General features: G+C 43.6%; 2 protein-coding genes across 2 annotated transcripts; one reads left to right on the top strand and one right to left on the bottom strand.

The window, feature by feature from the left end:
- The first annotated feature begins 35 nt into the window (after window positions 1-35).
- Window positions 36-2,204, top strand: LOC148161240 (kinesin-like protein KIF16B). The gene is made up of 4 exons (XM_088006821.1): window positions 36-181; window positions 813-902; window positions 1,010-1,093; window positions 1,634-2,204. The coding sequence occupies exons 1-4, from the start codon at window positions 65-67 to the stop codon at window positions 1,793-1,795; spliced, it is 453 nt and encodes a 150-aa protein (XP_087862947.1). The 5' UTR covers window positions 36-64; the 3' UTR covers window positions 1,796-2,204.
- On the bottom strand, window positions 350-6,943 carry drc4 (dynein regulatory complex subunit 4). The gene is made up of 11 exons (XM_014995780.2): window positions 6,815-6,943; window positions 6,594-6,683; window positions 5,307-5,504; window positions 5,028-5,234; window positions 4,906-4,960; window positions 4,624-4,829; window positions 4,034-4,201; window positions 3,876-3,962; window positions 3,598-3,807; window positions 2,694-2,759; window positions 350-2,624 (listed from the first exon to the last, which is right to left on the bottom strand). The coding sequence occupies exons 1-11, from the start codon at window positions 6,815-6,817 to the stop codon at window positions 2,514-2,516; spliced, it is 1,401 nt and encodes a 466-aa protein (XP_014851266.2). The 5' UTR covers window positions 6,818-6,943; the 3' UTR covers window positions 350-2,513.
- Window positions 6,944-12,567: the final 5,624 nt, after the last annotated feature.

Here is a 12,567-nt window from a genome sequence, read left to right as displayed (position 1 = left end):
TACTGTCTGCTCCTCTTTCCGTCTGTTTCCCGCCTGGTTTTGGTGATTTGTTGCGCAGCATCTGATGTCGCGCCCGGCCGGGACGCGCTGCGCCGCCGCCAAGGAGCCGGTCAGGGTGAGCATCCCGCGCTACGTCCTGCGCGGCCAGGGCAAGGACGAACACTTCGAGTTCGAGGTCAAGGTGAGTCCGCTCGGCTCAGGTACGTTTACATCCATTTCTGCAGGTCGCAAAACGACACATTTGAATTATAACAGAAAGACGGCTTTCTGAGGGAGCCGAGGACGAGCAGAACCAGTAAAACCAGTATGAAACCAGCAGATTCACAAGGTATATAAAAATAAAATCATGTTTCCATATCTCTGATTTTATTGCCGTCGGTGTTGTGGCAGCAGAAACCTGCCGTGTTTGGTTTGTTCTGCGGTTTTTCAGTTTCAAAATGCAGCAAAGAAAAAATAATCTGGTGGGTTTGTTTAAGTTTTAAAACTAGATAAATGAACGATTGCAAAAATATAACTTTTCTAGATACTGTTTCTCCATCGGGACGTTTGGACCTGAACTCGTTTTCACAAACTTCTCCACTTATGAAAACAACCATGAATTAATTTTACATTTAGAAAGCTAAAGCAAAAATTAAACCGTTTATTTTTAATAAAATTTTACATTTAGGCTTTTAGTTTTTGTGAGTTTTGTTTTGAAACCAGAAGGAACCGAACAGATTCACGTCTGAGTCCGATCAGTCTCTGGGAGGCGCTGAGGGTTCTGCTGGGCCCGGTTCCCCAGCAGTGATGAAGAGCTGCTCTGTCTTCATCAGGTCTCGGTGATGGACGACAGCTGGACCGTGTTCAGACGCTACAGCCGCTTCAGAGAAATGCACAGGAGCCTAAAGTCCAAATATCCGGAGGTGAGCCGCCAGAACCCGACCCGTTGGTTCTGGTTCTGATGAAACTGTTGTTCAGAACCGGGCCTGATCGTGGTTCTGGTTCTGTTCTGATGGCCTTTGTTTTCCAGCTGGCGGCGCTGGAGTTTCCTCCGAAGAAGCTGTTTGGGAACCGGGACGAGCGGATGGTATCGGAGCGCCGCAGCCACCTGGAGGTACGACGGGTCGATAGGAACCGGACCGGCAACCGGAACCGGGCCTACAGGTCCTCTCATAGTGTTTTTTTTAAACTTTATTAAACATGCATCCTAAGATTCCCATGGATTGTTTAGAGCCTCCAGATGTGATGCGGTAAATGATGTTTACTCTGTACCCAGAATGCATTGCTGTAGGTCTACAGTAAATAAAACGTCCTGCTGCTTTTTGACGGAAGTCGAACTGCAACAGTTAGAAAAACTCGATGACTGTAAAACTGAGAAAACCAAAGTGAACAGGAAGAAGTGCAGTGGCAGATCTGATCCTGTAGGGGGCGACAGACTGACATGCTGACATATGGTTAGCTAACATGGTTAGCTGCTTAGCGCTTTAGCATTAGCTTCTGCTAAATACTGCGTTGGTATAGCACCTTAGCATTAGCTTATTCTAATTATCAACCCTGGCATAGCGATTAGCTCTTAGTGTTAGCAGAGCTAATGTTTCTGATGAGTGCTTTAGGATTTTGGTGGTTCTGATGACCCATCTGCCTGTCTCCCCAGCGGTACCTAAGGAACCTGTTCCGGGTCATGCTGTCCTGCTCCGGTTCTCCTCTCAGACCCGATGAGGACGGAGTTTTCCGCCTGTCCAAGTTCAACATCTGTGAGTTTTCTCCGTTCTTCAAGAAGGGCGTCTTCGAGTCCAGCAGCCACGGAACCAGCTGAGACAGAACCAGCCACAGAGGTCTGGACCTTCCTGTTTATGTGGTTCTGGTGGTTCTCCTGTTTGGTCTTGCAGGACGAGTCGTTCCGGTCTGGATGACAGAAGCTTAAGTTCGGCTCAGACCACAGAACCCACCCAGTTCTGGTTCTGGTTCCTTCAGCTGCTCAGGACAGAACAGAACCCAAGTTCTGGATCCGAAGGGTTGTGGAGAAGATCTGTAGCTTCTCTGTAGAAACAAAGCTTCCTGTTTGCTGCTATAAATCAATAAATTATGAGCCAATGAAACCGGATCAGAACCGACGGCAGGTTGGACCAAAATGTTCCTTTCTGCTGGAAAGCCGACGATAAAACTGGAAATAATTTAAATGTAAAAATGTCTGAAATATACAAAATAAATCTGATTCAATCAAATCTGAATATCTTCATTTTCTCATTATTTTTCTTGCAGCGTTTTGATTTGTCGGCCATTACTAAGGGGCGGGGCTAGCCCTAACAGCTGGCCAATCAGATGTGAGATCAGTTTATTTCATGATGACTTAAACACAGGAAGTTCTAGGGAGGGGGCGGGGCCTAACCAGCAGTGGTTGGATGGGTTGGGGCGATCGAGGCGCAGCAGTGAGAAAGCTGTTGACGACGTCAGCAGCAGTGGCAGCATCAGGTTTCTGGTTCCGAATTGATCCGAGTTCAGCAGAAAAACATGAACAGTCGGATCCATTCTGGTCACCAGCGGTCCAGACCGGGTTCCTCTAGAACCGGCTCGGTTGGTCTGGTGGGAGAGCGGCGCGGTGGCACAACGGCGACCTCCACATCATCCTGCAGGGGGCGCAGCAGCTGCAGGATGATACATGCAGGATGTCAGTGGCTGCAGGACAGGAAACGGGAAGCTGCAGGTACACTGACCTGGGCGCCCTGGTCCAGGTCCAGCTGCAGAGCCTCCATGGCGGTCCGTTTGGACTCCAGGATCTCCTGGAAACAGGAAACAGGTTTCAGAGTCAGAAAATCCCAGGAGAACCGGGGTCACTCCTTCACTTCCTGAAAGCTGCTAGTTAGCATCAGATCCTGGAATTAGGCCATTCTGCTAGCTTATGTAGCAACATGCTAACTAGCTTCTAGCTATGTTAGCTTAAAGTTTTACTCCATGTTTTCAGAGGAGTTTCTCAAGTATTATGAACCTGATGGCGACTGTGATGTCATCAGTTCAGTTGCTAAGCTAATACTCTGTGATGTCATCAGTTCAGTTGCTAAGCTAACTGTGATGTCATCAGTTCTGTTGCTAAGCTAACACTCTGTAATGTCATCAGTTCTGTTGCTAAGCTAACACTCTGTGATGTCATCAGTTCAGTTGCTAAGCTAACACTCTGTGATGTCATCAGTTCAGTTGCTAAGCTAACACTCTGTGATGTCATCAGTTCAGTTGCTAAGCTAACGAACTCCTGGCTGCTGTGCCTCCAACATTCCAGAGAAACCAGAATGATGAGTTTAGTGTGGAGGATGAAGATTCCTCTTCTCCCAGACCTTCTCCTCTCCTGCAGGGCGGATTCTAACTTTGTGTTCACAGGAAGCTGAAGAAGCGCTGCTGCCGTGTTTGGAGACTGCAGACAGGAAGTACTGAGAGTAGAAACACTTCAACGTGTTTTTGCTCCAGTAAAAGTAAAATCTCAGACAGCTGACTGAACAACCGTCTGGTTTAATCGGGATGAATCAGCTGTTCCTGAGTTAAACTCCTCCTGGTGTTTCTGCTCCTGATCAGAACCTGTGGAGAGGTTCTGGTGCCGCCCAGCGGAGCGGCCCTCCGGCCTCTTACCTGCAGCTTGTTGGCGGCGTTGCTGCGCGCCGTGGGCTCCACGCTGCAGACGGACAGCGCGGCGCTCAGCTGCGCCTCCTTCTTCTCCAGAGTCTGGCTCAGCGCCTCCAGCTTCCTCTGCAGCAGGATCTTCTTCAGGCCGCTCCTCTGCTGGACGTCCAGGATGCTCTGCGTCTGCCTCCTCAGCAGCTCGTCACGCTCCTCCTGCATCTGCCGGGAACACCTGGAGGGGTCAGCGGGGAGGAGGAGGAAGGAGGAGCAGGGAGGAAGGGGTTTACCTTCTGGAAGGCCTGCAGCAGCAGCTCGTGTTCCACCGTCAGGTCTCTGAGCTCCTGATCAACCAGCTTCTGCTGAGCTCGGTACTCCTGCTCACACACCATCATCATCATCACCATCAGCGCTGAGCAGCTTCCAGGTGTTGGCTCCGCCCCCTTACCTCCATCCTCTGCTTGGAGTGCTGGTGCTCCTGTAGCCGTCTGTGCAGCTCCGGAAGCTTCTGCTGGACCTCCTGCAGCGTCGTCTTCAGACGCTGGTTCTCCTGCTGAGCTGCTGAGATCTTCTTCTCCCACCGCAGCTTCTGGTTCTGCAGCTTCTTCAGCTCGCCCTGGTACAGAGAGGGAGTGCTCAGGGGATCCAGTGGGATCTACTCCAGATTACCCAGTGGGATCTACTCTAGATTACCCAGAGGGATCTACTATGGAGGATCCAGTGGGATCTACTCCAGATTACCCAGAGGGATCTACTACAGAGGATCCAGTGGGATCTACTCCAGATTACCCAGTGGGATCTACTCTAGATTACCCAGTGGGATCTACTCCGGAGGATCCAGTGGGATCTACTCCAGATTACCCAGAGGGATCTACTCTAGATTACCCAGTGGGATCTACTCTAGATTACCCAGAGGGATCTACTATGGAGGATCCAGTGGGATCTACTCCAGAGGATCCAGTGGGATCTACTCCAGATTACCCAGAGGGATCTACTACAGAGGATCCAGTGGGATCTACTCCAGGACTTCCTGCTTACCTTCCACCTGTCCAGCTCCTCCTGCTGGTTCCTCTGAATTCGGGAGAAGTATTCCTCTCCTTTGCGTAGGACTCTGTCATGTTCCTCCATCAGCGCCTCCATGCGGCTCTTCATCCGCTGCTCCACCTCGCTGACAGCTGCGCGGCGCTTCCTGTCCTCCGCCTGCATCAGGGAGTGCGCCCTCTGGAGGAAACTCATCTCCAGCTCTGGGGAGGAAGCAGCCGACAGGCGGCATGAAGCAGGACAGAGGGGGAGGAAGGACAGTGAGGAAGAGGAGCTCACCATGGATCTGCCGCTCGTACTCGTTACCGAGCCTCATCAGCTCCGCCTGGTGCTTCTGAGGAGGAAGAGGAGGGTGAGACAAAGAGGAAGAGGAGATGAAAAGCGTTGGGTGGTCTCCTCACCAGCTGCAGCTCCTTGGCGGCGCCGTGCTCCTGGATCGTCTTCTGCTCGCCAGCCGCCTGCAGATCCTGGAGCTGCCGCTGCAGATCCAGCTCCGACCCGCCGTTACGGTTCCGGAGCAGCGAGGAAGAGGAGACGGCATCCCTCTTCATCTCACAGACTGCGTTGTGCTGCTCAGACAGGACGTGCTTCAGCTTCTGCTTGTAGACCTGAAAACCCGACACAGATTAAGGACCTGGACCGAGAGGCGGGGTCAGAGGTCACGCTCTGTAAGAGCTCACCGTTATCTCCACACGGTGGCGCTCCGCGGCCTCGTCCCTCTGCCGGACTCCGTCCCTCAGCTCCGCCTCCGCCTCCTCCAGCCGCCGCCGGGAGATTTCCCACAGGCCGCGGATCTTATCGCGCTCCAGCTGGAAGTAGCTCCGCTCCTCGCGCTCCCGGTCCAGCTCCTCCCGCAGCCGCTCCACATGCTCTTCCAGCTGCAGGGGGACAATCCGTCAGCCGGACCGGCCGCTGGTCCAACCCAGAACCACTCAAAACATGTTTAATCCCTGATTAAAGACTATTTTAATCTGTCAAACGGGCCTCATCAGAACCAGATGAACCTGAATCCTAACAGAACTTTTTTGTTCTGTGTTGAATTACAGGCAGACTGCGCTGACAGAGAGCCCTTTAAATCCACAGTCAGGTGCCGGTCTGCTATGTCTCCTGACTTCATTCTCCTCAGGTTTGATAAATACTTTATCAATCATACTTACCAATAATATCACTTCTCATTCAAACATATTTATAAACATATAAATATATTCATATGTTTATAAATGTCACTTTATATAAATATAAAGTGACAAATGTATTCTTTATGTATTTATTATTTATTTATGTATTAAATGTAATTGAATTTATCATAACATAAACACTGAATGATGTAACTGTATGAAACAATAACACATTTGGGATCCATCCATTTTCTGTACATCCGTGTCCCTTGGTGGGGTCAGGGGGGGTGCTGGTGCTGGGCGGGGTCACCCTTGCCCGGCGCCAGCCGAGACTCCATGCAGAAAGACCCCAGGTGGGGAATCGAACCTAGAACCTTCTTGCTGCAAGGCATCAGTGCTACCAACTGCGCCACTGTGCAGCCCCGCATTTGTAATATGTTGCCTAAATTATGGTGAAAATGATTTAAGTAAAATCTGATGTACAAACTGAAATCGGCAGTAGCAGAGAGATATCAGCTCCGTTACTCTGAGGTTTAAACAGCGGCAGTAAACTAAAGTCAGAAAAGTGTTCACCTTTCTGACCAATCAGGTGTTTAGATTTTAGTTGTAATTCCTCCTGTTCTCCAGCAGATGGCGCAGCGCGCGCTTTCAGGGTAAATCCACAGTTCGGTGATTCGATCCCCGGTTCCTCCTCTCTAACATGAACCTGTTCCATGTTGGTTCCGACAGGTTGAATCGGGTCCAGATTGGTCAGAACCGGACTGAAGTGTTTTTTATTCTGTTACACAGATTAACTAAAGAGTGAACAAACACCAGTTAGTCTCGCTAGCATCAACCAGCGGGTCCCACCTGGTCCTTGGACATCTCCTCCGTGGACAGAGCGTCCACCACCGCGGAGGGCTTCCCTTTCCCGGACTTCTTGTTTCTGTTCTTCGGCGGCTGGAGGTGGGAAACCCGGAGACATCCGCACCGTTAGAGCTGCTGATGCTAAGCTAACATGCTAACAACTTTAAACCACACCGTGATGCCGATATCTACCAAGTTATTGATGAAAATAAATATTTCCTCACCATCTTATTTCACCGATCGGCTCCACAGCAGCAGCAGATTTAAACCCCGCAGGTTTTAAGAACGCGAAGCGAACCGCAGATCTGCGGGAATAGCAACATGAGGCGCTGCCATGGCAACGCGATCACGTGACAAAGTTTCAGGTTACCCCCCGTCTAAATTTCCCCTTCAAAATTAAATGAAACTAAAACAATATATCTAAAAGTCATATCGCCAAATATCACTTTATGCGAAAAGACAGAAATCAAACGTCCGTGAAATTTAATATATTTAATCTGACGTCATGTTTACCTTAACTTCATAAATGTAGACATTCCTGACTGAAAACATGTAAAAATTAATAACTTTATATATCTATATAATATCGTTAGATGGGGCAGATTATAAAATACTGACTCAGCTCGAATAAAAAAACTAATTTAAAATGTCAAAATCAAACCATTATTAATTGAGATACTTATTTATTATTTTACTTGCCTTGCGGAGTTGCTATTTTTAGAATTTCGTTGTGCTTTCTTCATTCATAATGACAATAAAAGGAAGTTTTTTTGTTTGTTTTTTAAATATTTTGTAGGTTTGAAATGGAAAAAATGACAACTGAGAATGAAATCATTTTCTGCAATCCTGTGGAAACATCAGGAATCAGATTTTTATCTGTTTTATATTTCATTATATTAACTTTTAACTCAGGTTGTAATGAAACATTGTTTCATAAACACCAATAAATAATCAGATTATTAAGTTTTTAAATTAGTAATTTGAACATTTTTGTTAAAACGTTTATTTTAAAATACCAGGAAACAAAGACAAATGAATAACAGCCTGGCTTGACCTTTAACCCCAGCTCTCCAATTGTTTTTTCAAAGAACTTTATTCAAATGAAATTAGTATACATCAAAACAACATAATGAATTATACAACACAATACAACAGCCAGGGGTGATGAGATAAGAACATGCAAAGACGTACATATTGATTGTCCTTTGAGCCTTTTCATTTGTAGAGTCTGTTATTGATTTGATATATAGACCCATATCTTTAATGAAAAAAGAGAAACAAGGTGTTTTATTAGCAAATTTGCATTTATGAATATAAAATTTAGCAAAGAGTATTAGTAAGTTTATTATAAAGAAATGATTAGCATCCTTTCTATGAAATCTATAGAAACAAAATAAAACATTTTCCCAGCATAAGGAAAAATTCTTTAAAATATGGTCAATAATAAACCTGCTAAATTCTGACCAAAACCTTTGTGTAAAAGGGCAGAGCCAAAAGAGATGCGTCAAGGTTTCTGGATGACCCTCACAGGAACTGCAATTAGTGTTTATGTCGCTTTTATATTTTACCATATAGTGTTTAGCAGGGTAAATTTTATGGAGAACTTTAAATGACACTTCCTTCACCTTGTTTACAATGAAATATTTATGGGGGATCATCCAAACTGTTTTCCAGTGAATATCTGGGATATAACGGCTCCAGTAAAATGTTATAGCTGGACGAGAAACAATAAGTTCTTGGAACAACCTGCCTATTCTCTCATTGCTTTTCCTAAACTCCAGTGAAAACAGATTTTTCCCACAGATGATTCGGCTGGATCAGGGATACCAGGTGGAGCAGACAGAGAATAATTAGTGTTTTTAAACAACATTAAGGTGCCCAAAGGTACAGCATTAACCACCATGGAGAATTCCTGGATACTAACTGGAAAGTTATATATCGAGCAGAATTCATTGTAACTGATTAATCGTCCTTCTTTATTAATCAGCTGAGCCACCAGTGAAATTCCATTTTGAACCCAAGTTTCAAGATAGAGTGACCTATTTTTAAATAAAATGTCTCTGTTGTTCCAGATGAGGTATTTGTGAGGTGAGAAGTTTATAACTGAGCGTCCAGGCTAAGAGCACCTGCTTATGGAAAGATGAGAGTTTTACAGGAAGTTTCTCAACACTGTAATTACAATGTAAAATGAAGTTGAAGCCACCAAAGCGCGAGAAAATGTGTTACAGTATATGAAGGTTCCAGATAGAGGCTGGATTCTTAAGGAAGTGTTTAGTTTTAAATGTGTTATTTAGGGTAGAGAAATCCAGAAAGTTAAGTCCACCTGATTCATAATTATTCATAATAACAGTTTTTTTGATATGATTTTTCCATATAACATTAAGAAGCATACGATCAATATCTCTACAGATTTTGTTGTCTAAATGTAAGGGGAGAGCAGCATAAGTCAGTCGGGATAATCCTTCAGCTTTAGAAATCAATACTCTTCCTCTTAGAGATAAATCCCTCTGAAGCCACTGGTTCAGTTTATTTTTGGTTTTCTGTATAATTGGTATTAAATTAGAGGAGCATCTTAACTTCTGGTCTTTAGAGATTAAGATTCCTAAATAAGAAACTTCTTGTTTAACAGGAATATTGCAAATATCATTAGCATGACAATCCTTAATCGGTAGCAATTCACATTTTTTTAAATGTAAAAATAAACCAGAGGCCTTGGAAAAAGAATTAATCACCTCTAAGGCCAGAGGATCTGGTTTGCATTCCTTAAAATAGTGTGGTGTCATCAGCCAGCTGGCTGATTATGAGCTCTTTATTAGCTGTGCCGATTCCTTGTACGGCACTATTGGAGATATGAGTTGTAAGGATTTGAGAGCAAAGTAAGAATAAATATGGTGAAACGGGACATCCTTGACGAATGCCACGTTTTAGGTCAAATCTAGGGGTGGAGCCGTTTGGCAATTTAATAACACTATTGCTATTGGAGTATAATGTTTTGACTGCGTTACAAAAAAACGGCCAAAACCAAATTTTTTTTAAAGATTGAAAAATGAATTGATGTTCAATTGTGTCAAAGGCCTTATAGAAATCAAGGAAAAGAATAAAACTTTCATCAGGCACCAAGTATGAATAATCAAGTAAGTCTAGAACTAGTCTGATGTTGTCAGTGTCTGTTCCTCATAAAGCCTGATTGGGTCTCATCAATAACTGTCCAAAACCTCTTTAACTCTGTTAGCAAGTATTGAAGCCAAAATTTTATAATCATTATTGAGTAGACTTATAGGTCTCCAATTATCAATACAGAGTGGGTCTTTGTTTGGTTTTGGAATGAGTGTTATTAGGCCTCGAGTCAGAGTGTTGTTCTCTATACTTTCTAGAAATACCTGTAGAGAAATGGAGCTTTATGATTAGAGAACGATTGATAAAACTCAGCAGATAAACCATCTGTGCCGGGGGATTTATTGGCCTTCAGTGCATTGATGCACTTAGAAATTTCCTCCACAGTTAATGGGCTGTCACAGTAGTTTTTATCTTCTACATCAATAGTTTGTAAATTTTTAATATTGTTAAGAAATGATGCTGAAATCTCTTTATTATATTTTGAGCTGTATAAATTAGAGTAAAATTTGGCACAAAAAGTTGCAATTTCTTTAGGATTGTTTGAGATAATGTCATTGATATTTAGTTGGTAAATAGTTTAATAATATTTTTCAAGCCTAAAAAAGTAAGCAGAATTTTGTTCTCCTTCTTCCAGCCATCGTTTCTGGATCTGATGAAGGCGCCTTCAGCCTTGTGTTTATACACGGCATCCAGTTTGTTCTGATTTTCTATTAAACTTAATTTATCTTCCTCTGAAACTTCTTCTGGGGATTTTAGGTAATAGGAGGTGATCTTGCTTGTGACTTCTTCCTCTTCAGCTTTCCTTAATTTAGAAATCTGACTTCCATAATGATTTAAAAATTTGCCAATTTCAAATTTGAAAAGTTTCCAATTGTTGCAGAAAGACCCTTCCTTGTTAGCCTTATTCCAATAATATATAATTAATTTATTAATATGAGCTTTAACTACTTCATGCTTTAGCAAGGAGTTATTTAGTTTCCAGTAAGCACATTTGTAAGGTGTATTATCTGGAGTATAAATTTGGATGCTAATGCGATTAGCTCTATGATCAGTAAGAGGGGTGGCAAGTATGTTAACAGCGATATTGTCTTTATTAATACATTTGGAAATAAGCCAAAAATCTATCCGGGATTGTCTGGAACCTATTTTATTGCTCCATGTAAAGATTTTGTCATCTGGGAATTTTTCTCTCCATATATCTACAACATTAAATTTCTCCATCACATTTTTTAAATTGGTACTGAATGAGGCCATCTGTCGATCGTATCGTCTAAGGCAATGTTAAAGTCCCCACCAATAAAATGATTGAGTCTGGGTATTTGGAAAGCCAAAAAGTAATTTTGTCTTCTAATGATTCGAATAGTTTGTTGTTTTCCGTTATATTATTATAACCGTATATATTAACTACAGTAAAGGTATTGTTAAGGCATTCAATTACTGAGCAGATGTAGTGACCTAGAGTGTCGCAATCAGTATGTAATACAGATCCAGAAAAATTATTTTTAAGTGTGACGACACCAGCGGAGCGCTCAGATCAGTGAGATAACCACATTTTATTTCCCCACTGGGATTTCCAGAAATTACCGTCAGAAGATGTAGAATGACTCTCTTGAAGAAAAAAAACTGTTTTAAATTGTTTGGCAAATAAGAATAATGCTTTGCGTTTACCTGTTTGTCTCAACCCCCGGGCATTGAGAGATACAAATGAAACGGACAAAGTTATTTAGAAAGAATAACAAAGAATAAAGAACAAGATCTAAACTTTTAAAGATAAAGTTGTGTTCACAGACAGGGGACCGATGGCTGCACACTTTACGTAGTAAAGCTGTAAGAAGCCTGACTAAATATTTACAATACAAGAGAAACAAAGGAAATGTAGCACTTTGCTATCTAATTGGTTTAACTATAGTACTTTAGGATCTTACAACAAGAACAAGGTAAGTCTTCATAACTAAGTTATATATTGACTAGAGGAGAATATATAATGTTAAAAAGGAACGAGAAGTGAAAGCAGAGTGTAGACCAAGCTCAACGTGTAAATGAAAAGGTGAAATTATCATTTCTAAGGATTTGTTGAGTATGAAGGAGGGAAGACTTCTAATCCGCTGATAAAGCCACGACCTCCAACGAAGTAACCTGGTTTACCTTCCTTGCGGGCTTTGTCTATCAAGGGCCAAAGTTTATTGCGTCGTTCTCTGTCATCCTTGTTCAGATCCTCAGTGAATCTCAGTTGGTTGTCCCTCAGGTACGAAGATGTCTTGGCTGCTTTCCATGTTGCATCCCTGAGGACTCTGGAGGTGAACTGAATGATGATCCCTCTAGGTTTGGTACTACCTGTACGTTTGGCTCCAAGACGGTGCACAGTGTCGATGGCATCGGGCAGCTTGGGTTTATGTTCTGGTAGAACTGACTGGCAGATTTCTATCACTTTTCTTCGTATGTCTTCTTTCTGTTTCTTCAGCTCCTTGTAGTTTGAGATTCCACCCGACCTTCTTCTCTTGTAACTCTTTTTTGCAGGTCATTCACTTTCACCTTCACATCATTCATTTCAGCGCATATAAAGCCAATAGTCTTTTTGAGACCCTCAGTCTTCAGCGTGTTCTCCTCCACCATGCTCTCTAGGTTGTCAGAACGGGCGTTTATCAGCGCAGACAGACTGGATATGATCTCATCTGTAGCAGAAGGCTCCGGGTTGCTGCGTTCATACATCACCTTCTTCGGTGCAGGCGATTTCAGAGGAGTAACAGGTAGGGCAGGAAAGTCGGCAATTTCCTCCTCATTCAATGTCAAAGTTAAGGGGGCAGCTGCGTAGTTGTGGCAGTTATCAAATGACGCGTTACCGGTTGTAGCGTTAGCCTCA

The sequence above is a fragment of the Poecilia mexicana genome, unplaced genomic scaffold (assembly GCF_051168715.1).
Source record: "Poecilia mexicana isolate PSO_F unplaced genomic scaffold, ASM5116871v1 scaffold_1, whole genome shotgun sequence".
Classification (NCBI taxonomy): domain Eukaryota; kingdom Metazoa; phylum Chordata; class Actinopteri; order Cyprinodontiformes; family Poeciliidae; genus Poecilia; species Poecilia mexicana.
This window is presented reverse-complemented; position numbering and strand designations above follow the sequence as displayed.

Bases quoted from the DNA above. Each gene is read 5' to 3' on its own strand.
- LOC148161240 (XM_088006821.1), top strand. From the start codon at position 65: ATGTCGCGCCCGGCCGGGACGCGCTGCGCCGCCGCCAAGGAGCCGGTC. The intron at 182-812 runs GTGAGTCCGCTC...TGTCTTCATCAG, and splicing joins ACTTCGAGTTCGAGGTCAAG to GTCTCGGTGATGGACGACAG. The intron at 903-1,009 runs GTGAGCCGCCAG...TTTGTTTTCCAG, and splicing joins TAAAGTCCAAATATCCGGAG to CTGGCGGCGCTGGAGTTTCC.
- drc4 (XM_014995780.2), bottom strand. The intron at 5,505-6,593 runs GTGGGACCCGCT...GTCCCCCTGCAG, and splicing joins AGGAGATGTCCAAGGACCAG to CTGGAAGAGCATGTGGAGCG. The intron at 2,760-3,597 runs GTAAGAGGCCGG...TCCTGTTTCCAG, and splicing joins ACGCCGCCAACAAGCTGCAG to GAGATCCTGGAGTCCAAACG.